Raw genomic sequence first — 27,319 nt, 5'->3', positions numbered from 1 at the left:
CACTCGTATATGAGCTGTCCTGTGCCACTGTGCAGGCATGTCTGTACTCACACAGGTGCAGCACAGCCACATTTATGCATGAAGAGGAGCACAATCACAATCTTCAGGAGGGTCCTGGCAAGGGCAGCCATGGTGGACTCCAGGAGGACATGGAAAGCCTCTGGAGGATTGCCTCGGGGCTACTTTAAAAAATTCCTCCAGTATAAAAAGACAGAATCTGTCGTGCCATTAATTTTGCAGGATCGGGGGAACTCAGAGTTAATCACAGTTACCTGATCCGCTGTAATTCAGATGCAGGTGACAATCCTCCTTCCATCTTGGGACTGCAAAGCCAAAGTCTGCTGAAGCTTGGAAAAAAAGTGCCACTGCCCAATTTCCAAGGGAAGGAGAACCGAGTGATCACCTGTATGAATTAATTACGTCAGATCAGTAGTTTAACCTGAGACCCCTCCCTGAGTCCTGAATCATTAAGACCTGGCATGACAGGCTGTCTTTTATACTTTAAGTACTCTTTGACTTACAAGGCAATGTACAACAGAATTCCTTTTGGAATTAAGTAGATTCATGAACTTTCTTCTTACTCTCCCTAATGTTTCCAGTCTAAAAAAAAAACAAAAAAAAAAACAGGCCGAGACTATTTCATACAGAGAGGAAGACCTTAGTAATGTCAGAGAAGGTACAAGTACTGATTTTCAGTAAAAGACCAGATTTGGCTGTAATGTCTCCTTTACTGAATGATCCTACTGGACTAGGGATGAGCAAGCAAACTTTAAAAGTTCAGTTTCCCAGCCATCATTTCAGTGAAAGTCAGCTCAGGTTTATCATTGAATTGTAGTTTGGTGCTGTGCGGTACAGATACTGAAGTTAGCTGTGGGCAGAGAAAGAGACAGAGAGACAGGAAGAGATCTCAACCTTTTTTTGGGAAACATTACATCAAGTTTATTGTAGTTTAGTTTTACTGTTTTTAATGACATTTATCACACTATCTCAACTTTTTAAACACACTTTCTCTCTCTCTCTCACTGGTTCAAAGGCTGGCCCTGCAGTAAATATAAAAAGCAGGAGAACACCATTGCCATATTTATTCAGTAGCATCCCAGGTAAAATCGATCGACAAATTTCCAATTTCTTCCTGAAATATTTTATCAAATGTCTCGCTCTGTGCAACAGTCATTATATTTTTCCAGTCTCCAATTGTACCTGCAGAAGAAAATTCAATGGTTGTTGAAACTAAAATAAATAATACAGGACACATAGTCTATTATTAAACGTTAAAAAATTGGTATATGGATGAATCGCTATAAAAAATGCTACATTTTCTCATTTGATAGACTCAGGGTATCACAGTGTTCGAAAAGGATAGAGCACGCATCCTATTGACCTGCACTTAAAGCTGACCTGAACTCAGAACTTCCTCTCTGCTCTAAAAGATATGTAACAGCATAATAACCTTTAAAGGGGAGCTTCAACCTAAACAAACATACTGTCATTAACCACTTTACCCCCGCCCGTACGGATTTCTCCGTACCTTTTTCTATCCTTTAACCCCCAGGGACGGAGAAATCCGTACTTTGCGCACTCCCGCCGCTGCCCGCGCTCCCGCTCGTAAACACGCCGCCAGCCGCTAGTAAACACGCCGCCGCCCGCTCGCCCGGAGATCAATGAACGGGAAAATCCATTCCCGTTCGTTGATCTAAGCCCCACAATGATCCGCTGCTCTCCTATGGGCAGCGCGATCATTGTGAGAAAAAACAAACACTCACAGCCTCCTTGTACTTCCTGCGAGTGTCCGGAAGGACGCAATAAACAAAAAGTTACTGTTGCCATCTTGTGGCCAAACAGTAAAACTACACCCTTAGCATTTTTTACATAGAAATAAATTAGTTTTACACTAAAAATTAACTCATTACCTCCCACACTCCCCATTTTTTTTTTTTTTGTAATAAAAAAAAAATTAAAAAATTTACAATTAAAAAAATACATAAATAGTTACCTTAGGGACTGAACTTTTTAAATATTTACGTCAAGAGGGTATAACACTGTTACTTTATAAACTATGGGCTTGTAGTTAGGGATGGACGCAAAACTGAAAAAAAGCACCTTTATTTCCAAATAAAATATTGGCGCCAAACATTGTGATAGGGACATAATTTAAACGGTTTTATAACCGGGACAAAAGGGCACATAAATTTCATGGGTTTTAATTACAGTAGCATGCATTATTTAACCACCTCGGCGTTCTGATTCCCAAGGATTTCTGTGCAAAAAGCGGTACATTTAATTTTCAGCACCTTTTTTCCTGTAACTTACCAAAATGAGCCAAGCAAGAGTTTAGTATACATTCTGAGTATAATAAAAGTGTCAAACACTAATTCTTGTCAAAAATAAAATAAAATGTATTAATAACTAACTGAAATACCTTGCATTTTTCCTCAATGCAGAAATATAAAGAAAATGCAGAAATAAATAAATCAATGCAGAAATAAATAAATGAAGGCAGAAACAAAATTATACAGGGTTCAAGTGTACCTTAGAACACTTCTTTAGTGTGGTAGATCTTGAAGCATGGTAATGCGCAAAGTGGCACGTCACAATCTGGGCAGTAAGTGCGGGTCTCCTTCCGCATCTTTTTGCCATCCTTGTCCTTCTTATTGCAGCAAACAACGCACCTTCTTGTAGGGTTTGCTTTCTGTGGGGTCGGTGGCAAGTACTCCACAAAGTGTCTCCCTGAAAGCCGTGCCGGATTCACGACATATGATGCCCTGCGCCCCGGTCTAGATGTTGACTCTGGTGGGGGGTACTTCGTGCAGATTGCTTCCGTCAGCTGCCAGACAAAGTCATGGTGGGGTACAGGCCTTACACAGCTTTTCTTGTAGAGCACATAGCCATTCCACAGACACTGCTCAAGTAAGTGGCGGAAATTTTTTTTATAATATTTCCGCTGCTGCTTGCGGACAGCCGGATAGAAAGTCATGGCTCCATCAGCCCTGTCCACACCCCCCATAGTGTTATTGTAATCCAGTATGGCTTTGGGTTTATCCACCTCCTGTTTACTCCTGTTGGTGGTGCGGACAGTCTCGGCATTATGAATAGTGCTGAGGACACAGACATCACGTTTGTCCTTCCACCTTAGAGCCATCATTTTGCCTTTCTGCCAGGCAACGACCTCCCCCTTTTTCAGCTTCCTGGCAGAAAAGGCCGGCAGCAGATTCCGACGGTTAGCCCTCAAGGTACCATAGGCATCGGTTTTATGCTGGACCAGGTAATCAAAAAGTTCAGGGGAGCTGTAGAAATTGTCTGTCGTCAGGCAGTACCCCTGATCCAGCAATGGCTCAATTAGGGTTAGGACAGAGGAGGTGGCACACCCAAACTGGCTGAACTGAGGGGCAAATTTGGTGCCTTTGCCCGTGTAAATTACAGAGTTCCAGATGTACCCGGAGTTGGCCTCACAGAGCATATACGACTTCACCCCAAAGCGTGCCCTTTTTGAGGCAATAAATTGCACCCAGCTCAGTCTCCCCTTATATGCCATGAGGCTTTCGTCAACCGTGATGTCGCGATCTGGAACATACACAGCCTTGAAGTTCGCAACAATCATCTGGTATATGTCCCAAATTTTTTTCAGCTTGGGTGCGGGATGGGTGGCCTCATCAAACTCCTCGTTGTTTCCGAAGTGCAAATACTTCATGATGAGGGTATACCGTGGCTCGGACATAACAGATCCAAAGAAGGGCGTACTGAGGATCTTATTAGTGGTCCAGTACCACTTCTGCAGCGGCTTACCAACAACTCCCTGGAGGATGACGAGCCCCAGGAACACCCAGATGTCGTTGGTGGTCACAGGTTCCCACTTCCTGCTCCGCGAGAACCTGGGTAGAGAAGATCCCTGCTGATGTTGCGCTGCATAGCGATTCGTCTCCTCAACAATCTTGCGGATGACGTCATCAGTCAGGAAGAGCTCCAGAAAGGACAGCGGACTCTCGTCGCACGCGATCTTCTGCCCGGGTGCCCCTGTGAAGGGGAACCTGGGTGGCGGAGCTTGAGTGGGGCTCCCCAGCTCACACCAGGTGCGTGCGACCGTCACTGGCTCCTCGGCTTCCTCATCACTGGTCTCCGTCTCCGAAGACAGGTTACCGGGAACCTCGCTGTCTGTCGATTCCTCTAGGAGCTCGTCTTCGCTGTCGCTTGCCTCGAGGACATCCAACAACTCCTCGTCACGCACACGCCTCCGGGAGGACGAGGCCATGACCCCAAGCAGGGTACGGGGTCACGAGCAGCGACAAAAAAAAAAAAAAAAAACAGCAAAAGCAAACGCACAGGGATCACAGCGTCTTGAAAAAGACGGAAAGCAATACGCAATCTGACAGTAATATGAACGAAGCTAAGGCTGGAAAAAAGCAGTAATCGCACAGAAATCGCACAGAAATCACAGATGATAGCTGAAAACAGACTAACACTGGACGCTGAGGACTCTGAAAGAGGGAGAGCCAGTAACTGTTCAGGGCTTTTATTGAGAGCTGACAGGTGTTTGTGTTTGTGCAAACAACTTTTTGAAATACAGTAGCATGATTGGATTACATAGAGTTTGTTTCCCTATGTAATCCAATGATGCAGTCGCCGCGACGGACACTAGGGGGCGCAGGAGCCGACGTCAGAGGAAGTGGCTGGGCTACGCCATCTTCCCTGACTGCTGCTGGATCTCCGTAGGCTTGCGGAGAGAAGAGGGGAGCGGGGACCGGAGGATCGGGGGAGCCTGTGGAGCCTTGGACAGCGATCAGAGCCCAGCAGGAGGGAGAGGGAGCCCCGCAGCAGCCGCAGCAGCACAGAGGAGGCGGCTGAAATCACGTGCTGCACAGCGGTGAGTGGGGACAGCGCTGGACGAGCTGAGCTCGTCCTAAACACTAGCAGCAACTTTTTCTTGGACGAGCTCAGCTCGTCCAGAACGCTAGGGTGGTTAAAAACTATAATGGCCGGAAACTGAAAAATAATTAATTTTTTCCCCACATTTTTCCTATTTTCCCATTAAAACACATTTAGAATAAAATAATTATTGGCATAATGTCCCACCTAAAGAAAGCCTAATTGGTGGCGGAAAAAACAAGATATAGTTCATTTCATTGTGATACGTTATGATAAAGTTATAGATGAATGAATGGATGGAGCGCTGAAAGGTGAAAATTGCTCTGGTGGTCAGGGGGTAAAACCCCTCAGTGGTGAAGTGGTTAAGTTACATTAGTTATATTAATTAGAATAGATAGGTAATATAATCTCTTACCCACCCTGTTTTAAAAGAACAGGCAAATGTTTGTGATTTCATGGTGCAGCCACCTTTTTTTTCATAGGGCAGCCATCTTTTTATTGAAAGGAAGTGACAGGGAGCATGAGACAGTTCCAACTGTCCTGTGTCCTGATCACCCCTCCCAGCTGCGCGTGCTAGGCTTCAAATCTCAAATTTAAAAAAGAAACAAAAAACAAATTTGCCACAAAACCGCAGAAGGAGAACAACAACATCAGAAATCCCATCATGCTTTTCACAGCATCAGTAGAAAAATGGCTGGGCAGCTTTCTTCTGTGCAGCTAAAAATGAGCCCTGGTAAGAAAAACAAAGTTCTCCTGCTGTGAAATGGTTAAAGAAACACCAAGCCTTTTCAGTGCTGCTGAGTAGATTTTTAGTCTGGATGTTCACTTTAACCCTCCTGGCGGTCTATTGAAAACCGACAGGGGGCAGTGCAGCAGTTTTTTTTTATTTTTTATTTTTTTTTAATCATGTAGCGAGCCCAGGGCTCACTACATGATAGCCACTGTGCAGCGGCATCCCCCCACCCACTTCGATCGCGATCGGCGGCTAATCGGCGTGGAACGGCGGCGTTCAGAGTGCACATCGGCCCAGCAGGGCCTGAGGGAGGTTAAAGAAAAAAATGTCTTTGTTACAGCTGATACAAATCCTGCAATACATCTGCAGTGTGTCTACATCCTGCCTTCATGGAAGCAGACATATTGCTTACATCCTGTTTCACACAGCTCAGAGATCAAATTACAGTGGTGATTACTCACAGATGGGAGGGAATTAGGCTAAACTCACATACAGGTTGCATTATTACATGTTTTCCTTTTGTCCTGTGCAAGAGTTCAGGTCCACTTTAACTACTAGAAGACCGCTCCATGCCAATGGGCGTGGCAGCGGCAGCAGCCCCAGGATTGCCTAACGCCAATTGGAGTCAGGCCGGCTAATGCAGGAGACCGTGCGCTGGCTGTGCACGCATCTTCTGCTTGGGGGGGGGGGGGAGTTCAGCCCCGCCTTCAGTCTCCGAGCGGCAATTGTCACTTGGGAGACTGTTAGATGGTGCAACCGTCGTCTATTTACATGTACAGCGCTGCGATCAGCAGCAGCGCTGTACTAGGGACAGCCCTGGGGCACTACAGAGCGATTGGCTCTCATAGGCAGAAGCCTATGACAGCCGATCACCAGGATTGGCCGGCTGGGGGGAGGGAGGGATTTAAAAAAAATAATAACATAAATATTTATTTAAAATAAATAAACACTGGAGGGAGGGATCAGACCCCACCAACAGCTCTGTTGGTGGGGAGAAAAGGGGGAGGGGGAATCACTAGTGTGCTGTGTTGTGCGGCCCTGCAGCTTGGCCTTAAAGCTGCAGTGGCCAATTAGGAGAAAATTGGCCTGGTCTTTAGGGGGTTTAACACTGTGGAACTCAAGAGGTTAAAGAGAATCTGTATTGTTAAAATCGCACAAAAGTAAACATACCAGTGCGTTAGGGGACATCTCCTATTCCCCTCTGTCACAATTTCGCCGCTCCTCGCCGCATTAAAAGTGGTTAAAAACAGTTTTTAAAAGTTTGTTTATAAACAAACAAAATAGCCACCAAAACAGGAAGTAGGTTGATGTACAGTATGTCCACACATAGAAAATACATTCATACACAAGCAGGCTGTATACACCCTTCCTTTTGAATCTCAAGAGATCATTTGTGTGTTTCTTTCCCCCTGCAGCTATCTTCCACTGAAGTGTCAGGCTGTTTCTTCCTGCAGAATGCAGACAGCTCTGCCTGTATGTAATTCCTCAGTATGTGAAAGCCCAGCCAGCTCAGAGGAGGATTTATCCAGCTTGTAAAAGATAAGAGAGAAGAGAGAAGCTGCCCTAATCTAAATAAAACACAGGCAGTGTGCAGAGAGGGGCCTGGAAGGGGGAGATGCATCACAGAACCACAACACTGAAGAACTTGGCAGCCTTCCAGACACAGGCTGACAAGTCTGACAAGAGAGAGATAAGTTGATTTATTACAGAGATGGTGATAGTAGAACGTGCTGCAGTTAGCCAGAACACATTAGAATAGATTTTGGAACTTGTAGGATGATAAAAAACAGGATGCAATTTTTGTTACGGAGTCTCTTTAAGCTGAGCATCAATGTTTGCTATATGTTAAGCTGAACAAAGACATCAAAATATGTTGTTCAGTAAAGGAGATGTCAGGAGTAGTTCAAAGGCTCTTCCAGGAAACAAAATGACACAGGGACCCCAGAAGCCTCATATAGTGTAGCAATTTAGCAACACAAGGTGTCAGGAACCGGCCCGCGGCACGCCTGCGTATACGCTTCCCGACTGCGGGTTTGACCCGATCGAGAGGGGAAGGAGCCTTAGTCACACTAAAACAAGGCTGTGACCCCTCAGAACACTTCTCACTGCCACCACTAGCGGTTTGCTAGACACGTCCACTCTGCTGTCGAGTGCTCAGTGCGCAATCCAACGTTTTCGTATTCGGGTCAGCTTTGCGCTTTAGGCCGAATACGGGAATGCCACGCACACACACAGAGTTGCAATCTTACACTGTAGTGAAGCAAAACCACTAACAGTCGTTCAGAACGATACTGTTAGCCACTCTGCTGTCGAGCTACTCGCAGTGGCGTTTTCGTACGTTGGGTCAGCTGCGCGCTTTAGGCCAATGTATGACAAACGCCCCACACACAATGCAATTACAATCTTATATGGTAGTGTCGCTCAATCATACAATCAGGCATGAACTTATACACGGTTACACTTCAGTCTCTTCTAGGCTATGAGTGTTAGTTTAGTACAGCAAAAGTCAAGCTTATTAAATAACAATTTAATATTCCAGAAAAACATGGAACAATGCAGAAATGAATATATACAAAAGATGTACAAAAAACAAAGTAAAAAAGTTACAAAGTAAAAGTTACAAGATAAAAGGTACAAAAATACAAGTTACAAAAATACACACAAGGATATTTGCGTAAAAATAAACGGGGGAAAAAAGAGAAAGTTACCAGCTTAGGTTAGAACGTTGTTTGACGGGAGGACGACGTTTGTTCGACCAGGAGTCGAGATCATCCCTAGCTATGCGCTACCGCCAGGAGAAGATACCTGTGACTGTCCTGGACCAACTTAAATAGTCTGAAGTGTCCCCTGGGGCATTTAATGTCCAGCCCCCAGGAACTAATGCAATTTCCCTGTTTGTGACATCACCGAACGCTTGTCCTAGTCTTCCTGTGATATGCGAACTTTAAAGGGTTCCTGTTTTAGCTTTTTGAAGGTTGCAGAATTCAACAGGTAAGATTGTATCCTAACAGACATCAAAAGGCTTCCTCAACATTATTTCCTAGCATCAAAGCTTTCCTGTCTCCGTTTTTAAAGTCTGCAGAGATTTCCAACCCCTTCCAATAGATGTAATTTACAGGATATAGTTTGCACCTCCACCAATAATTCAATTTCCTCACAATGAAGTAGTGTTTAACACACATGTCAAATGTTTAGTGAGGAGACTCTTCCTGACTAGTCTAGAGTTCTTCACAATGCTTTAACAGCCTTCATCAACAGAAGTGTAAATGTTTCAATTGTCAATGATTTCAAAGCTTCAGCTCCAGGTAAGGTGGAACAAAACCCTTCACTTCTGCCATTGTCTGATTAAGGGTTTCCTAATTAGAAGCAGACAATGATAGCTAATTTACATTATATAAGGGTCTCCAGGAAGCTACTGCCAAACTTTCAAAGCCAGACTGGCTGACATAACTACACCTCTGACATAATATACAGCAGATAGAAAAATGGAAATATACTCCTGTGTTATCCCCACATCATCAGCCTCACAACCAGCCGCTATATTCCTGACACCAGGTAATGCAATAGGTACGTGGGGCACAAGGCAACTGAGGAAGACCTGTCACTCAGTTCTGTTGGTCTTCTCAGGGCTGAATGGGTTGCACTCTAAGGGCTCTTTCACAGTGCGACGTTAAAGTCGCACGTTAGAAAATGTTATAATGCAGACTAACGCACAGCAATACTAAAGTCTGTGCGACATTCACAGTGCACACGTTGCATTTATGTGTAGCGTGAGGCATTATTAGAAAGTGCTGCATGCTGTGCTTTTAGCAATGAATCTGCTGTGTTAGTTGTGTTTCACATGCTCAGTAATGTGGTTTTTTTTTAATGTACCGCATGCACCGTTTTCGTTCCATCACTGTGCGATGAAAACGGCGCACCAAATGCAGGGCTAAAGAATGCACTATAACGTCCAAGTTATAGTGCACAATGTGTTGCATTAGGGGCACGTTGTGCAACCTTAACGTCGCATCAAACGCAACGTCCTGATGTGAAAGTAGCCTCAATATATACAGTAACTGCAAAAAAAAAATATTTTTTTAATTTAGCCACTGTTGTATTCATATAATATGCTTGTTGCCTATGTGTTAAAAAATTGGGGGAAAAAAATATTTTTTTCTTTCCCAGACATGGGGCTTGATTCACTAAACCGTGATAAGACAAATATCACACCTTATCTAAGTTATCACACGTTATCCAAAGTTATCACAGGTTATCAAAAGTTATCACACGTTATCCAAAGTCATCACAGGTTATCCATTATCACACGTTATCAAAAGTTATCACACATTATCCAAAGTCATCACACAGGTTATCAAAAGTTATCACACGTTATCCAAAGTTATCACACATTATCAAAGTTAACACACCTAATCAGAGTAGCATAGCGAGCGCTACAAACTTATGCTTGCTAATTGGCAATTATAGGGCCTGAAGTTTATCGCATACTTCTCATGACCTGAGTATGTTAGACACAAGACAGTCCTCTGTGCGTGACTGACAACTGTTAAAAACATAAAGAAGACCGAACTCTTGCACAGCACAAATGAAAAGTCTATATTGCATATTTAGCTGCTGAAGAAATTCACTTTCTATGCTCGTTTAACCAGAACAATGTGTCTAGTTCTCATCAGCAACTGTGAATAGATTGCAGGAGAGCTCTGCCTAGGCAACTCTACCCATACAGTAAACATTGAAGCTTAATCTTTTCAGTGCTCACTGCAAAAGTGAAAGCAATTTAGTTTTTCCTTAAAGAGAATCTGTACTCTAAAATTCTTACAATAAAAAGCATACCATTCTATTCATTATGTTCTCCTGGGCCCCTCTGTGCTGTTTCTGCCACTCCCTGCTGCAATCCTGGCTTGTAATTGCCAGTTTTAGGCAGTGTTTACAAACAAAAGACATGGCTGCTAACCAGCATGTGGATAGGCTGAGAGGAGCTCAGTCTGTGACTCACACAGAGCCTGGAGGGGGCGTGGAGAGGGTGTGTATAGCTTCTTCCTTTCACAAGCAGAGCAGCACATTCCTGCCTGAGTGTCTGAGCCTGACAAAGCTGACAAAGAAAAGAAGATTAGATTATATAACAGAGATAATACAGCCACTGTGCAACTAGGAAAGGCTGCAGTAAGACAGACCACAATAGAACAGGTATAGGAACTTATAGGATAGAAGGATCCCTGGAAGGTTTTTTAAGAAGGGGCTTGATGATTCCTTCTTTTAGAGAGGTAGGAAACCTCCCTCCTTGCAGAGAGCAATTTGCTATTTCGTGAAATGCTGGACCAATCAGGTCAGGGCATTTCAGCTGATGCTTAGTTGGTCCAGGGTCCAGGTCGCAGGTTGTCTGATGGAGGATGTCTGAGATCTCTTCTTCACTAATGCCTTTGAAGTCAGTCCAGGGTGTTAGGTTTTTGTTGCAACTATTAACAGGAGTTGGATAAGTCTTAGGTGTTGTGGACTGAATGAGAGAGCGAATAGAGAACACTTTGTCAGAAAAGTAGCAAGTTAAATTCTCACATAGCTCCTTTGAGGGATTTATAGTAGGATTTTGATGGGATGGGTTACAGGGGCTATCAACTGTATGGAATAATTAGGCTGGCCTGTTGGTGGCCTTTACAATCTCCTGTGATAGGTAGGAGGATTTTTTTCTTGGTGTTTGCCATTTGATAGCTTCCCAGGTGAGAGACAAGGATGTGTTTATCTTTTGAATTCTGAGATTTGCGCCATTTTATTTCTAGTCTGCACTAGTGTTGGGCGAACACCTAGATGTTCTGGTTCGCGAACGTTCGCCGAACATCGCCGCGATGTTTGGGTGTTCGCGCCGAACTCCGAACATAATGGAAGTCAATGGGGACCCGAACTTTCGTGCTTTGTAAAGCTTCCTTACATGCTACATACTCCAAATTTGCAGGGTATGTGCACCTTGGGAGTGGGTACAAGAGGGAAAAAAATATTTGAAAAAGAGCTTATAGTTTTTGAGAAAATTGATTGTAAAGTTTCAAAGGAAAAACTGTCTTTTAAATGTGGAAAATGTCATGTTTCTTTGCATAGGTAACATGCTTTTTGTCGCCATGCAGTCATAAATGTAATACAGAGAAGAGGTTCCAGGAAAAGGGACCGGAAACGCTAACCCAGCACAAGCAGCAGAACACGTGATGGAACAGGAGGAGGCGCAGGAGGAGAAGGCCACGCTTTTTGAGACACAGCATCCCAGGCCTTGCATGAGGACAAATAGCGTGCGGATATAGCAATGCTTTTTGCCGCCATGCAGTCATAAATGTAATAAAGATGAGAGGTTCAATAAACAGGGACCGGAAACGTTAACCCAGCAGCAGCAGCAGCAGCACACGTGATGGAACAGGAGGAGGCGCAGGAGGAGAAGGCCACGCTTTTTGAGACACAGCATCCCAGGCCTTGCATAAGGACAAATAGCGTGCGGATATAGCAATGCTTTTTGCCGCCATGCAGTCATAAATGTAATAAAGATGAGAGGTTCAATAAACAGGGACCGGAAACGCTAACCCAGCAGCAGCAGCAGCAGCAGCACATGTGATGGAATAGGAGGAGGCGCAGGAGGAGAAGGCCACACTTTTTGAGACACAGCATCCCAGGCCTTGCATGAGGACAAATAGCGTGCGGATATAGCAATGCTTTTTGCCGCCATGCAGTCATAAATGTAATAAAGATGAGAGGTTCAATAAACAGGGACCGGAAACGCTAACCCAGCAGCAGCAGCAGCAGCACACGTGATGGAACAGGAGGAGGCGCAGGAGGAGAAGGCCACGCTTTTTGAGACACAACATCCCAGGCCTTGCATGAGGACAAATAGCGTGCGGATATAGCAATGCTTTTTTCTGCCATGCAGTCATAAATGTAATAAAGATGAGAGGTTCAATAAACAGGGACCGGAAACGCTAACCGAGCAGCAGCAGCACACGTCATGGAACAGGAGGAGGCGCAGGAGGAGAAGGCCACGCTTTTTGAGACACAGCATCCCAGGCCTTGCATGAGGACAAATAGCGTGCGGATATAGCAATGCTTTTTGCCGCCATGCAGTCATAAATGTAATAAAGATGAGAGGTTCAATAAACAGGGACCGGAAACGCTAACCCAGCAGCAGCAGCAGCAGCAGCAGCAGCAGCAGCAGCACACGTGATGGAACAGGAGGAGGCGCAGGAGGAGAAGGCCACGCTTTTTGAGACACAACATCCCAGGACTTGCATGAGGACAAATAGCGTGTGGATATAGCAATGCTTTTTTCCGCCATGCAGTCATAAATGTAATAAAGATGAGAGGTTTAATAAACAGGGACCGGAAACGCTAACCCAGCAGCAGCAGCAGCAGCAGCACACGTGATGGAACAGGAGGAGGCGCAGGAGGAGAAGGCCACGCTTTTTGAGACACAGCATCCCAGGCCTTGCATGAGGACAAATAGCGTGCGGATATAGCAATGCTTTTTGCCGCCATGCAGTCATAAATGTAATAAAGATGAGAGGTTCAATAAACAGGGACCGGAAACGCTAACCCAGCAGCAGCAGTAGCAGCACACGTGATGGAACAGGAGGTGGCGCAGGAGGAGAAGGCCACGCTTTTTGAGACACAGCATCCCAGGCCTTGCATGAGGACAAATAGCGTGCGGATATAGCAATGCTTTTTGCTGCCATGCAGTCATAAATGTAATACAGATGAGGGGTTCAATAAACAGGGACCAGAAACGCTAACCCATCACAAATGGTCATTGTTCATGTTACTTGGTTGGGGTCCAGGAGTGTTGCGTAGTCGTTTCCAATCCAGGATTGATTCATTTTAATTTGAGTCAGACGGTCTGCATTTTCTGTGGAGAGGCGGATACGCCGATCTGTGACGATGCCTCTGGCAGCACTGAAACAGCGTTCCGACATAACGCTGGCTGCCGGGCAAGCCAGCACCTCTATTGCGTACATTGCCAGTTCGTGCCAGGTGTCTAGCTTCGATACCCAATAGTTGAAGGGTGCAGATGGATTGTTCGACACAGCTACGTCATCTGACATGTAGTCCTTGACCATCTTCTCCAGGTGATCGGTGTTGGAGGTGGATCTGCACGCTTGCTGTTCTGTGGGCTGCTGCTGCATGGGTGTCATGAAATTTTCCCACTCCAAGGACACTGCCGATACCATTCCCTTTTGGGCACTAGCTGAGGCTTGTGTTGTCTGCTGCCCTCCTGGTCGTTCTGGGTTTGCGGAAGTCAGTCTGTCGGCGTACAACTGGCTAGAGGAGGGGGAGGATGTCAATCTCCTCTCTAAAGTCTCCACAAGGGCCTGCTGGTATTCTTCCATTTTGACCTGTCTGACTCTTTCTTCAAGCAGTTTTGGAACATTGTGTTTGTACCGTGGATCCAGAAGGGTATAAACCCAGTAATTGGTGTTGTCCAGAATGCGCACAATGCGTGGGTCGCGTTCATTGCAGTCTAGCATTAATTGAGCCATGTGTGCCAGAGTCCTGCCAGAATCCTCATCATCCTCTTGTGAGCATTGTGATAGTTGTTGTGATGCATCATAGTCGTCACCTTCTTCCTGGTCTGCTTCTGCTGACCATTCGCGCTGAATTGTGGAAGTCCAACGTGCACCGCTCTGGCCCTCGTCAGTGGTGGCAGGAAATTCCTGCTCCAACTCCAGCTGTTCCTCCTCCTCTTCTTCGTCATAGCTGCTGGGGCCAGCGTTTCCTGAGGTGGATGGCCTGATGTTGGTACCATCACGCTGATCGTTTTCTCCTTCAGATTCCCCCAGTTGCATCATGACAGCTGTTTCCTTGATTTTCAACATTGACCTTTTCAGTAAACACAGCAGTGGTATGTACTGGAGGAAAAGAAAAAAGGGGCAGGAAGAAACCGGGAGCCCGATCTGGTGTATTATCTCACGTGCGGCTTTAGTCGAAAAAGATGAGGATTAATTATACTCACAAAGCCGGGTTGCATGTAAGGCAACCACTGTATATCGCATGTGGGGAAGTACCGTCTCCACTCGGCCTTGTGTTGAAGTTTCTCCGGTCGCAGCTCCTTTGGTAAAATTACACCTGTCCAGGTGTGTCCCCTGGTCCCAGGGGGAGATTAGCAATATGAAAGGGTAGGAGGCGCCCTGGAGGATACTTGTGGAATGATATGTGAAATCGAGAATCGATATATATGTATGTAAGGTATATACAGAGATCTCTCAATTATCAATTAGTTTTAAAAATATACGTGTATGGACAGATCCTACCTTAAATGAGTAGTCAGTCCCATACTGTATGGTATAAAAGCTTTAATAGGGCACTCGAATAAATTGACAACGCGTTTCGCGGTTAGAACCGCTTCATCAGGTCATGTACTGTGCCTTTAAGAGATAAAAACAAACAGGACACTGAGACACAGAGAAACATCTCCTTTGTAGGTTGCATTAAAAAAAGGGCATATCTAGCAAAACATAAAGAAATCTTACATTTGTACAGATATGTTCATAGACAATAATACTCTTATAAATACATGGATAGAATACAGAATAAATGCATGAGAAACGATGCTACAAATAAGAATAAAAGATTTAAAAAAAATTAATATAAAAATATGGTGCCTCTATGTTATTAGATGTATATCAATGTGATAGTTATTGCATAACACATGTACACTGTATGTGGGTTTGGACATTGCACATTTGGAAAATTCAGTGCCGATGCCCCATTGGTGTGAGAGCAGGGGAATTTACGCAGGGGAGAATGGGCACTATGGATCAGTGAGAGTGTAACATGAGGGCTTAGGGTCTCCTCCTCTGAGTGTATTAAGGAGAGACCTAAGTGAAAGTAAGGTGCCTCCTCTAGTAGCAGGGATTGGGGCTCTCTGGTTGCTTTGAAAAGCAACTCCCTTATAGTTTATGTGGCAGGGCATTATAAAAACGAGTTTAAATCCACTAGTAGAACCCAGCAGGACCATCTAATCTATCTATTGGCGCTGTGATTGCACCGCTAGTGATACAAACAATAAAGGTTAAAGTTTAAGTTAGATTGTGTGGTCACGGAGGGGTGTAGCAAGGGATTAGCGCGAGTGTTAGGATGGGAGCCAGATAAGCAAAAAACAAAAAACATGGCACAAGACGGCTAGGCAATCAGCCCTTACCGTTGGGCTGTGTATAGAAATGGAAGTAGTGAGGGAGCTGCTTACCACAAATGGATGTTTCCTCCGCATCAGCGCCTGTAACTGCCGCTGCGGACGCTTCCAGGATAAATAGAATCCGGAAGTCCGTGTTCGTGTGGCGGAGGGGAGTGGCTGAACGCGTCACCACGCTTCTCACCGGGGAAGCGTGAGTACGCTGGGAGGGAGACCGTCGGAGTTCTGGTCTCCTAGGAGACGGGCGCCGGAGTCCACGCTAGATGCTAGTGAGGCGGCCATTTTGCCGTGGACTCCTGGGTCTAGTAGGGCAGCCATAGCATTGTGGTCCCGTAGTCCAAGCGAAACGGGCTAGGAGCGCAGTTTAAAGCCATAGCAGTAACAGCTCTACCTGCCTACCATAAAGTTGGATTAAAATCCTAATCATAGTAGTAATAGTACTAATAATTCAGTCTTTCTTAAAACTAATGTCAAGAGATATAAAATTTCAATATGTAGATGAATTAGGTAGGTAGAGTGGCAGAATTTGCCAATATGATATTTAGACTGGGGTACTTGGTTTCCTGTCCGTCACACCAATGTGTATTAAATTAAGCATATGCGAGGCCTCACATATAGGACCCCGTCACAGTGTTAGTAACGATCAGGGAGGACGATCATGGGGCCATGCCAGTGATGGCCCCCATGGAAGTATATATGAAAAAACACACATACACAAACAATCTATATGTGTGGGAAATGACAATAATAAAAGAATTAAGAACAATAACAAGAATAGTAATAAGTTTTACCCCACCACACATAAGGGCCCCTACGTGGAAGCATTCTATAAGGGAGTAATGGAAGACTTCAGAAACCTAGAAACTAAAGAAGGGAAGCATAATCTGACCCGAGTCGAGGAAAAAGCCATCAAAGAACTAGAAGCTAACAGAAGCATAGTCATCAAGGCAGCGGACAAAGGGGGCGGGATAGTAATTATGAATCGAGACGATTATATCAAGGAAGCTAGAAGAATCCTCAACGATAAGGTTTACTACGAGATACTCCAGGAAGATCCAACTAGGGAACATGCAGAGGCCTTGAAAACCCTACTGAAATGGGCCCTAGAGGAGGGAATAATCACAAAAACTGAAAGAGATTACGTATGGATACCGGATCCGGTACAAGCACACTTCTACCATCTTCCGAAAGTACACAAATCGGTTTCCAATCCACCAGGACGACCAATTATAGCAGGGATAGATTCGGTTACTTCTCATCTCTCTGAATTGATAGATCTCCATCTGCAGCCATATGTGACAAATCTTCCATCTTACCTCAAAGACTCCACACACCTGCTAAACGAATTGAAGAACATCAAGTGGAAAGAAGGCTACCATTGGCTAACTCTAGATGTTTCGGCTCTATATTCCAACATTCACCACCATATAGGACTGAGAGCCGTATGGCATTACTTGAATCAAGATCCCAAACTACCTGTCAAACAGAAATACTTCCTAATCCAGGCTATCACCTTCATTTTAACACACAACAGTTTCAGATTCCAAGAGACAGTTTATTTACAGAAACGCGGAACAGCAATGGGGGCAAGTTTTGCGCCCAGTTACGCTAATCTCACCATGGGACGATTGGAAGAATTATTACTAACACAAGGTAATCCGTTTGAATCTAATATCATCTTATACAAAAGGTACATTGACGACTTGTTTCTCATATGGGATGGGGATTCTAGATCCATGAAGGAGTTCCACGAGTATCTAAACGGTAACGACTGGGGAATCAGTTTTACCTTCAACTATAACAGGGAAGAAATAGAGTATCTAGATCTCACGCTATACCACAAAGAAAATACGATCAAAACAAAGAACTACTTCAAAACGGTAGACGCAAACTCATACATTGACTTTAAGAGTGCTCATCATAAACCATGGAGAGAGAACATACCGTATGGGCAATTCCTCAGGATAAGGAAAAATTGCAGCGATTTGAAATCATTTGACACCCAGTCAGAAATCCTGACAAAAAAGTTCCAGGAGAAAAGTTTTCCGAAGAAACTGATTAATGAAGCCAGAAAGAAAGCGAGGTCCACCCAGAGGGACACACTACTAAAAACAAAAGAACTCGGGAAGAAAAAGGATGACAAGAAAGCTGTTAATTTCATCACTAGATACTCGAATCAACACAACTCCATAGTCGAAATTCTGAAGAAACACTGGCCCCTGTTACAAGGAGACCCTATGTTGAAGATGGACCTAGCCAAAAAACCTAGATGTGTCTTTCGAAGGGCAAGAACACTGAAAAATAGGATAGCACCCAGTTCCCTAAGGGAGATAGATCAGGAACAAACCAGCGAAATACCCAAAAGCCACCAGGGCAATGTCACGAGCTGTCTCAAACCCAAATGTTTGTGCTGCAAAACAATGGATGCGAACGTCTCGAGATTCAAGTCTACAGCATCAGGAGAGACGTATACTATCAGATACAACATGGATTGTTCAACGAGCTTTGTGATATATCTCATAACTTGCCCCTGTGGCCTACAATATGTAGGCCGGACGACACAACAGGTCCGCACAAGAATGGGACAACACAGACGGAATATCGCCAATGGGTACCTCAAACACGGATTATCCAGACATTACAGAATGTATCATGATCAACAGATAGAAGGGACAAAGATATGCCCCATTGAATACATACCAGAGTCCACACGCAACCGAGTGAGCAAACTGAGAAACAGAGAAATGTTCTGGATCTTCAAATTGGGTACCTTACAACCCGACGGATTGAACATATGCCTTGAACATAACCTGTAACTCTAAGAACTAACAAAGACCCACTGTGAGATCAACGAATTACTAGGACCATAATTAGGCGCCGTCTGCCTCTCTCCGGGACTTTGCAGCCATCTATCCTGCTAGATGGATCTTCTCCAATCAACACACCAACCCAAGGAGGAACCACAAGAATAACACTCTAATTATGATCCAAATTGCGGGAATCCAAAATATCCCCTTCTGGGTGCCCAATCCCAAACAAATCCGAGAAATAGAAGAATCGGGTTGCTAAAGAAGAATCACGTTCTACTAAAATATAGTGGAAACCACTAGAACATAGAGTTCGTTTCCAAACGTTATCTCCCAGCTTAGCCCCTACTGTCACAAATTTCGATATACAAAAAGATTTTGCAGTATTTTTAATGTAATGTAATCACAAGCATCGGTAGACATATAATCTGTACACCCGGGTCCACTTTGAGTGTAATAACCCTAGTCCAAGCTTCCCCCTGCCAACACTCTTCCCCTTCCCTCCTTTCTCCTCCACCCTCCCCTTTTTTTTTTTTTTTCAAGAAAGACTGAATTATTAGTACTATTACTACTATGATTAGGATTTTAATCCAACTTTATGGTAGGCAGGTAGAGCTGTTACTGCTATGGCTTTAAACTGCGCTCCTAGCCCGTTTCGCTTGGACTACGGGACCACAATGCTATGGCTGCCCTACTAGACCCAGGAGTCCACGGCAAAATGGCCGCCTCACTAGCATCTCGCGTGGACTCCGGCGCCCGTCTCCTAGGAGACCAGAACTCCGACGGTCTCCCTCCCAGCGTACTCACGCTTCCCCGGTGAGAAGCGTGGTGACGCGTTCAGCCACTCCCCTCCGCCACACGAACACGGACTTCCGGATTCTATTTATCCTGGAAGCGTCCGCAGCGGCAGTTACAGGCGCTGATGCGGAGGAAACATCCATTTGTGGTAAGCAGCTCCCTCACTACTTCCATTTCTATACACAGCCCAACGGTAAGGGCTGATTGCCTAGCCGTCTTGTGCCATGTTTTTTGTTTTTTGCTTATCTGGCTCCCATCCTAACACTCGCGCTAATCCCTTGCTACACCCCTCCGTGACCACACAATCTAACTTAAACTTTAACCTTTATTGTTTGTATCACTAGCGGTGCAATCACAGCGCCAATAGATAGATTAGATGGTCCTGCTGGGTTCTACTAGTGGATTTAAACTCGTTTTTATAATGCCCTGCCACATAAACTATAAGGGAGTTGCTTTTCAAAGCAACCAGAGAGCCCCAATCCCTGCTACTAGAGGAGGCACCTTACTTTCACTTAGGTCTCTCCTTAATACACTCAGAGGAGGAGACCCTAAGCCCTCATGTTACACTCTCACTGATCCATAGTGCCCATTCTCCCCTGCGTAAATTCCCCTGCTCTCACACCAATGGGGCATCGGCACTGAATTTTCCAAATGTGCAATGTCCAAACCCACATACAGTGTACATGTGTTATGCAATAACTATCACATTGATATACATCTAATAACATAGAGGCACCATATTTTTATATTAATTTTTTTTTAAATCTTTTATTCTTATTTGTAGCATCGTTTCTCATGCATTTATTCTGTATTCTATCCATGTATTTATAAGAGTATTATTGTCTATGAACATATCTGTACAAATGTAAGATTTCTTTATGTTTTGCTAGATATGCCCTTTTTTTATTGCAACCTACAAAGGAGATGTTTCTCTGTGTCTCAGTGTCCTGTTTGTTTTTATCTCTTAAAGGCACAGTACATGACCTGATGAAGCGGTTCTAACCGCGAAACGCGTTGTCAATTTATTCGAGTGCCCTATTAAAGCTTTTATACCATACAGTATGGGGCTGACTACTCATTTAAGGTAGGATCTGTCCATACACGTATATTTTTAAAACTAATTGATAATTGAGAGATCTCTGTATATACCTTACATACATATATATCGATTCTCGATTTCACATATCATTCCACAAGTATCCTCCAGGGCGCCTCCTACCCTTTCATATTACAGCAGTGGTATGGTAATGCTGACTGAAGAGTTGTCACTGCTCACAAGCAACGTGGATTGCTCAAAATTTTGGAGGACTTGCCAGAGGTCCAACATGTTGTCCCAATCGGATCCACAGAAGCTTGGCAGCTGTCCTGATGCGCCTCGGTACTGCGCCGTCATGTACTGGACCACTGCCTTCTTCTGCTCGCAAAAGCGGGCTAGCATGTGCAGCATAGAATTCCAGCGCGTAGGGACATCACACAGCAAGCGATGGTGGGAGAGATTGAAGCGCTCCTGCATCTTGGCGAGTGCCCCCGAAGCAGTACTGGAATTTCTGCAATGTTTGGCCACTCGTCGCACCTTCAACAGAAGATCGGCCACGCCTGGGTATGTCCTCAGGAACCGCTGAACTACTAGGTTCATCACGTGTGCCAGGCAAGGGATGTGTGTCAGCTTAGCCAACCTTAAAGCGCGAATGAGATTACTCCCATTATCACACACAACCATGCCCGGTTTCAGGTCCAGCGGTGCCAGCCACAAATCCGTCTGTTCCTTTATTCCCCTCCAAATTTCCTCCCCTGTGTGCTGCTTATCCCCAAGGCAGATCAGCTTCAGCAACGCTTGCTGATGCATGCCAATAGCTGTGCTGCACTGCTTCCACGATCCTACTGCTGCTGGGTTAGCGTTTCCGGATGAGGTACAGCTTTGAGATGCGTTGGAGGAGAAGGAGTCAGAGAGGTAGGTGCTGCTGTTGTTATCCAGTGGGAGGGACGGCGGTGCAGCTGTTTGCGGCGTGGGCAACACCAGCGCCGTAGCAGGTGAGGAATCGCTGCCAGGCTCCACAAGGTTCACCCAGTGCGCGGTAAGGGAGATGTATCAACCCTGGCCGAACGCACTCGTCCAGGTGTCAGTGGTGAGGTGAACCTTGCAGGCAACGGCATTCTTCAAGCTTCGGGTTATTTTGCTGACCACGTGCTCATGCAACTCAGGCACTGCAGAGCGCGCAAAGTGGTAGCGGCTGGGAACCACGTAACGTGGGATGGCCACTGACACCACTCGATATGGCAGCATTTCGCAGGCCAGAAGCTTGGCTATGCTGGCTGTTACTGCCACGGCCCGGGGGTCATTTGCTGGCAATTTCCTCTTGCGATCAAACATCTCCGAGACAGACAACTGATTCGTAGGGTTGCATACTGAAGGGCTGTTGGTTGTTGTGTTTGATGAACACTGGGAGACCTCAAGAGCACTACTCCGGAAAGTGACAGTGTCAGCGTCTGATGTTTGTGAATGTTGTGAACCACGCAATGGCTGGGCTACTGCTGCTGCTGAGGCGGGTCTGGTGGTGAGTCTGGTGACCCCAAGGGAGGCAGTGTTGCTGGTACCCTGTCCTGCCGCGTTTGCCCACAGAGTGGGATGTTTGGATAGCATGTGGCTGCTCATGCTGGTGGTGGAGAGGTTGTTAATACTTTTCCCCCTGCTCAGGCGGGTCTTGCACACCTTGCAAATCGCCATAGTACCATCCTCAGTGCAGTCTTCAAAGAAAGCCCAGACTTTGGAGCACCTGCCTTGCTGGCGATTTCTGTTTGCGCCTCTTTTGCCTCTCACTTGAACTTCCACGCTTGTGGTGCCTGAAATTGCGCGCCGCCTACCTTGTGGCACAAGGCGAACTCGTGCAGCAGTGGGTTCTTCCACAGACTCATCTGTGCTGCTGCTACGACGGCGATGTTCTCGTTCACAAACAAAATCTGGGTCTATGTCCACATTGTCCATACCCTCCTCTTCCATCTCCTGAAACTCGTCATATGTCATTGTGGGGGGCCGCCGCCGTGGAGTAGAGCTCCCCAGAACAACCTCTGCGCAGCTCACTCCAACGTCGTCTTCCAGATCTTGTCGGCCGACCTCCTGCAATTGCAACCCCTCCTGCCCAACTTGCTCTGGGATTTGGGTTTCCGAGTCCTCCTCGGACTCGCCTTGTATTTCAGTGCACGGTGCATTTCCCACAGTTAATGGTTGTGAATCCGGGCACAACATTTCTGGCTGTTCCTCCATTGACCTTTGAAATGTGGAAGTTTGTTGGGCTGGGAATAGCTCCTGCGAATACCCCATTGTGTCCTGAGGTTATTCATCGGACTGGTTATCTGGCAGTTGTGTGCGTGGTGTCGCTGCCGGTTGTGTCAGCTTTGTGCCCACTGGCTCCTTGTAACTGGCTGAGGACTCGGACCTCGTGCGTGATGTGCTGGTGCTGCTTAACCCACTGCTGGACGCTTGAGAGGTCATCCAAGTAATTATCTGGTCCTGTTCTTTTGGATTTGTGAGGGTTGTTGTCCTGGACAACATGGGCAGTATTGAGTGGGTTTTCTTGGGTGCTCCCCTGTGGCCTGTACGTGAACCGTCAGGGGAAACACCTCTTCCCTTGCCCCTCCCTCTTTCACCGGATTTCTTCCTCATTTCACTTATCCTTAAAGTACACGCTGACTAGCAGCAGTACAGTGGCAGTACAGAAATGCTATACAGTGGTGGGTGAGCGGTGTACCACTATTCCCAGCAGCGACACAGAGCACAATGCTATACAGTGGCGGGTGAGCGGTGTACCACTATTCCCAGCAGCGACACAGAGCACAATGCTATACAGTGGTGGGTGAGCGGTGTACTACTGTTCCCAGCAGACACAGAGTGGCAGTAAACACAATGCTATATAGTGTGGCTGAGCAAGGTACACAGAGTGGCAGTAAACACAATGCTATATAGTGTGGCTGAGCGAGCGGTGTACTACTATTCCCAGCAGACACAAAGTGGCAGTAAACACAATGCTATATACTGTGGCTGAACGAGGTCCACAGAGTGGCAGTAAACAGAATGCTATATAGTGTGGCTGAGCGAGCGGTGTACTATTATTCCCAGCAGACACAGAGTGGCAGTAAACAGAATGCTATATAGTGTGGCTGAGCGAGGTTAGGTACACAGAGTGGCAGTAAACAGAATGCTATATAGTGTGGCTGAGCGAGGTACACAGAGTGGCAGTAAACACAATGCTATATAGTGTGGCTGAGCGAGCAGTGTACTACTATTCCAAGCAGACACAGAGTGGCAGTAAACAGAATGCTATATAGTGTGGCTGAGCGAGGTACACAGAGTGGCAGTAAACACAATGCTATATAGTGTGGCTGAGCGAGCAGTGTACTACTATTCCAAGCAGACACAGAGTGGCAGTAAACAGAATGCTATATAGTGTGGCTGAGCGAGGTACACAGAGTGGCAGTAAACACAATGCTATATAGTGTGGCTGAGCGAGCGGTGTACTACTATTCCCAGCAGACACAGAGTGGCAGTAAACACAATGCTATATAGTGTGGCTGAGCGAGGTACACAGAGTGGCAGTAAACACAATGCTATATAGTGTGGCTGAGCGAGCGGTGTACTACTATTCCCAGCAGACACAAAGTGGCAGTAAACACAATGCTATATACTGTGGCTGAGCGAGGTACACAGAGTGGCAGTAAACAGAATGCTATATAGTGTGGATGAGCGAGCGGTGTACTACTATTCCCAGCAGACACAGAGTGGCAGTAAACAGAATGCTATATAGTGTGGCTGAGCGAGGTACACAGAGTGGCAGTAAACACAATGCTATATAGTGTGGCTGAGCGAGCGGTGTACTACTATTCCCAGCAGACACAGAGTGGCAGTAAACACAATGCTATATAGTGTGGCTGAGCGAGGTACACAGAGTGGCAGTAAACAGAATGCTATATAGTGTGGCTGAGCGAGCGGTGTACTACTATTCCCAGCAGACACAGAACAGTAAACAGAATGCTATATAGTGTGGCTGAGCGAGGTACACAGAGTGGCAGTAAACAGAATGCTATATAGTGTGGCTGAGCGAGCGGTGTACTACTATTCCCAGCAGCGACACAATGACTGGGGGGACCCTGGCTAGCGTGGCTGGAGCGCGAACTACCCTGCCTGCCTACTCAAATCTAAACCCACAGACAAATGGCGGAGATATGACGTGGTTCGGGTATTTATTTACCCGAACCACGTGACAGTTCGGCCAATCAGAGCGCGTTCGGGTCCGAACCACGTGACCCGTTCGGCCAATCACAGCGCTAGCCGAACGTTCGGGGAACGTTCGGCCATGCGCTCTTAGTTCGGCCATGTGGCCGAACGGTTTGGCCGAACACCATCAGGTGTTCGGCCGAACTCGAACATCACCTGAACAGGGTGATGTTCTGCAGAACCCGAACAGTGGCGAACACTGTTCGCCCAACACTAGTCTGCACACTTCTTTCTTTAGGTCCTTTAGTGAGCTATCAAACCACAGTGTGTGGTGAAGTGGCCTAGACTGATGCGTACTGGAGCAAGGAAATCAAAAGCAGAAAAGAGGGTGTGTGTTGTCCCAAGGGATTCAACAGACTTCCTAGGAAGACAGGAAAAAACACAGAGACACCAAGAGCCCCTTATGGTGTAGTATGTCAAGTGCTGATCACGTAGTCTTAAAGAGCAAAAGAATACTCACAAGTGTGGGTTGCACTACAATCACAGTATGAAGGCAGGTGAGAAAATTCTGTCCTCACTCAGATACTTTAGACTCATCAAATATGTGGTTTGCTCTCCAGATAAAAGCAATAGTTCAGAAATTTGAACACTAGACTAACCCCCCCAAAGCAGCTGGGGGGCTGTGACCTAACAAATGGGAGGGAGAAAGCGCCTCAAAAAATAGGTGGTGGTGGATGAACAGTATATCTATATTATGTGACTAAAAATACCAAAAAATATCTATCTATATATATATATATATATATATATATAATAGGCTAAGTGCCTCAACCTTCAAGCAAGAAGAAGAAGTAGCGCCCTGCCCCCAGGGCCGGTCCAAGCAAGAAGAAGGGGCCGGTCCAAGCAAGAAGTAGTGCCTTGCCCTTAGGGGTGGTCCTAGACTTGCCGCCGAGCTGGAGGGGGTAGCAGGCAGGAAGGGGGTATTGGGCACAGTGGTGGGGAGGGGGGTCGGACCCGCCTCCCTCACCTGGGTCCCCCATCTGCTCTCCCCCTCTAGCTTAAGTTCAGCAGCCGGCGCCGCTATTAGTAAGAGGCAGTGGGCGGGGATGACTCACCTCTTCCGCGTTCCAGCAGGCGTTCCACTGTTGTCACTTCCTGCCATGCCGTCCACTTACAATACAGTGGGCGGCATTGCAGGAAGTGACAACAGTGGAACGCACACTGGAACGTGGAAGAGGTGAGTCATCCCCGCTCGCTGCATCTTACTCATAGCGGCGACGGCTGCTGCTTAGCTTAAGCTGGAGGGGGAGCGCAGATGGGGGACCCAGGTGAGGGAGGGGGGGTCCGACCCCCCTCCCCACCGCTGTGCCCAATACCCCCTTCCTTCCCACTACCCTGTTATGCGGTGTATGCTACGCCGCGGGTCCGCTAGTAAATAATAAAAATGGCTTACCTCAAAGGAAAGAGCAAAGACAATTTCAAACAAAAGGTTTATTATTCATCAGGCACTATCAATGATAACGCGTTTCGCGGAACACAGTCCGCTTCCTCAGATCAAATACAAAGCAGTGTCTAAAACAGGGAACAATGTAGGTACTCCTTAGAATAATATCATAATCAACATATAACAATATATATCAACATATATCATCTTGGAATGTTTTTATGTTGATACATATTGTTATATGTTGATTATAATATTATTCTAAGATGCTTGAAATAGTAGTAATCATTAATAAACTGGTGCGCCATATCAATTGTTATGTATAGAGTGCTTGGGGGGGCCCCATGTAAAACTTGCACTGGGGCCCATAGCTCCTTAGCTACGCCACTGTTAGGTCATGTTGTATAGTTGCTGCTTTAATATTTATTGAGCTGGCATTGCAAAGTGTGGCTGCTTTCCTGGTGAAAGCTATGTTTTTTAGACCTCACTGTCAAAGTTGTTACCCTTTCCCTGGTGTTGCTTCCCTGGTGTTGTTCGTTTTTAGACATACTGCCTCTCCACTAGAGATGGCCCAAACCTCCGATTTTTGGTTCCTGAACCGGGTTCGTGAACTTCCGCAAAAGTTAGGTTTGCGTGAACTTTTGCGAACAGCAATAGAATTCAATGGGAAGGTGAACTTTGAAAAGTAGAAACACTTATGCTGGCCAGAAAAGTGATGGAAAAGATGTTTCAAGCGGTCTAACATCTGAAGGGGGCATGGCGGAGTGGGACACACGCCAAAAGTCCCGGGGAAAAATCTGGATTTAACGCAAAGCAGCGTTTCGAGGGCAGAAATCACATTGAATGCTAAATTGCAGGCCTAAAGTGCTTTAAAACATCTTGCATGTGTATACATTAATCAGGGAGTGTAAGTAGAGTACTGCTTCACACTGACACTAAACTCACTGTGTAACGCACCGCAAACAGCTGTTTGTGTAGTGGACTAGTGGACTGGAGCGCATCATGGCCAGAGTGCAGGCCGTGGCGGTTTTCAAGCCCATATGGTCACCGGGCTGTGGTAGCTCAATGATAGAACATCATTGGCTGTCCAGCTGATCAAATTTCATCTGTTCACAATGAAGCAACAACCTTATTATCCCCCCCCCCCCCCCGAGACGCTCATATAGCCGGCGGTCATTGCTTCATTGTGATACGCAAGCCCCTTCACCGCGGCAAGGTTATGATCATGAAGGGGAATTAAATTAGAGTACTGCTTCACACTAACACACCAAACTCACTGTGTAACGCACCGCAAACAGCTTTTTGTGTAGTGATG

At 45.9% G+C, this 27,319-nt stretch overlaps 1 protein-coding gene across 3 annotated transcripts in view; it reads right to left on the bottom strand.

Annotated features, from left to right (window-relative positions):
* Positions 1 to 913: 913 nt before the first annotated feature.
* Positions 914 to 27,319, bottom strand: part of LOC137570744 (amine sulfotransferase-like) — a 127,802-nt gene continuing 101,396 nt past the window's right edge. For 2 of the 3 annotated variants that reach the window (XM_068279466.1, XM_068279467.1), the window contains exon 7: positions 914 to 1,200. In XM_068279466.1, coding sequence (XP_068135567.1) covers positions 1,082 to 1,200 — 119 coding nt within the window. In that variant the 3' untranslated portion in view covers positions 914 to 1,081. Of the gene's footprint in view, positions 1,201 to 14,865; positions 14,980 to 27,319 lie in introns of all 3 variants that reach the window. The other variant, XR_011031159.1, reaches the window with a different exon arrangement.

The sequence above is a fragment of the Hyperolius riggenbachi genome, chromosome 4 (assembly GCF_040937935.1).
Source record: "Hyperolius riggenbachi isolate aHypRig1 chromosome 4, aHypRig1.pri, whole genome shotgun sequence".
Taxonomy (NCBI): Eukaryota; Metazoa; Chordata; class Amphibia; order Anura; family Hyperoliidae; genus Hyperolius; species Hyperolius riggenbachi.
The sequence above is the reverse complement of the archived record's forward strand: the minus strand, read 5'-3'. Positions and strand labels throughout refer to the sequence as shown.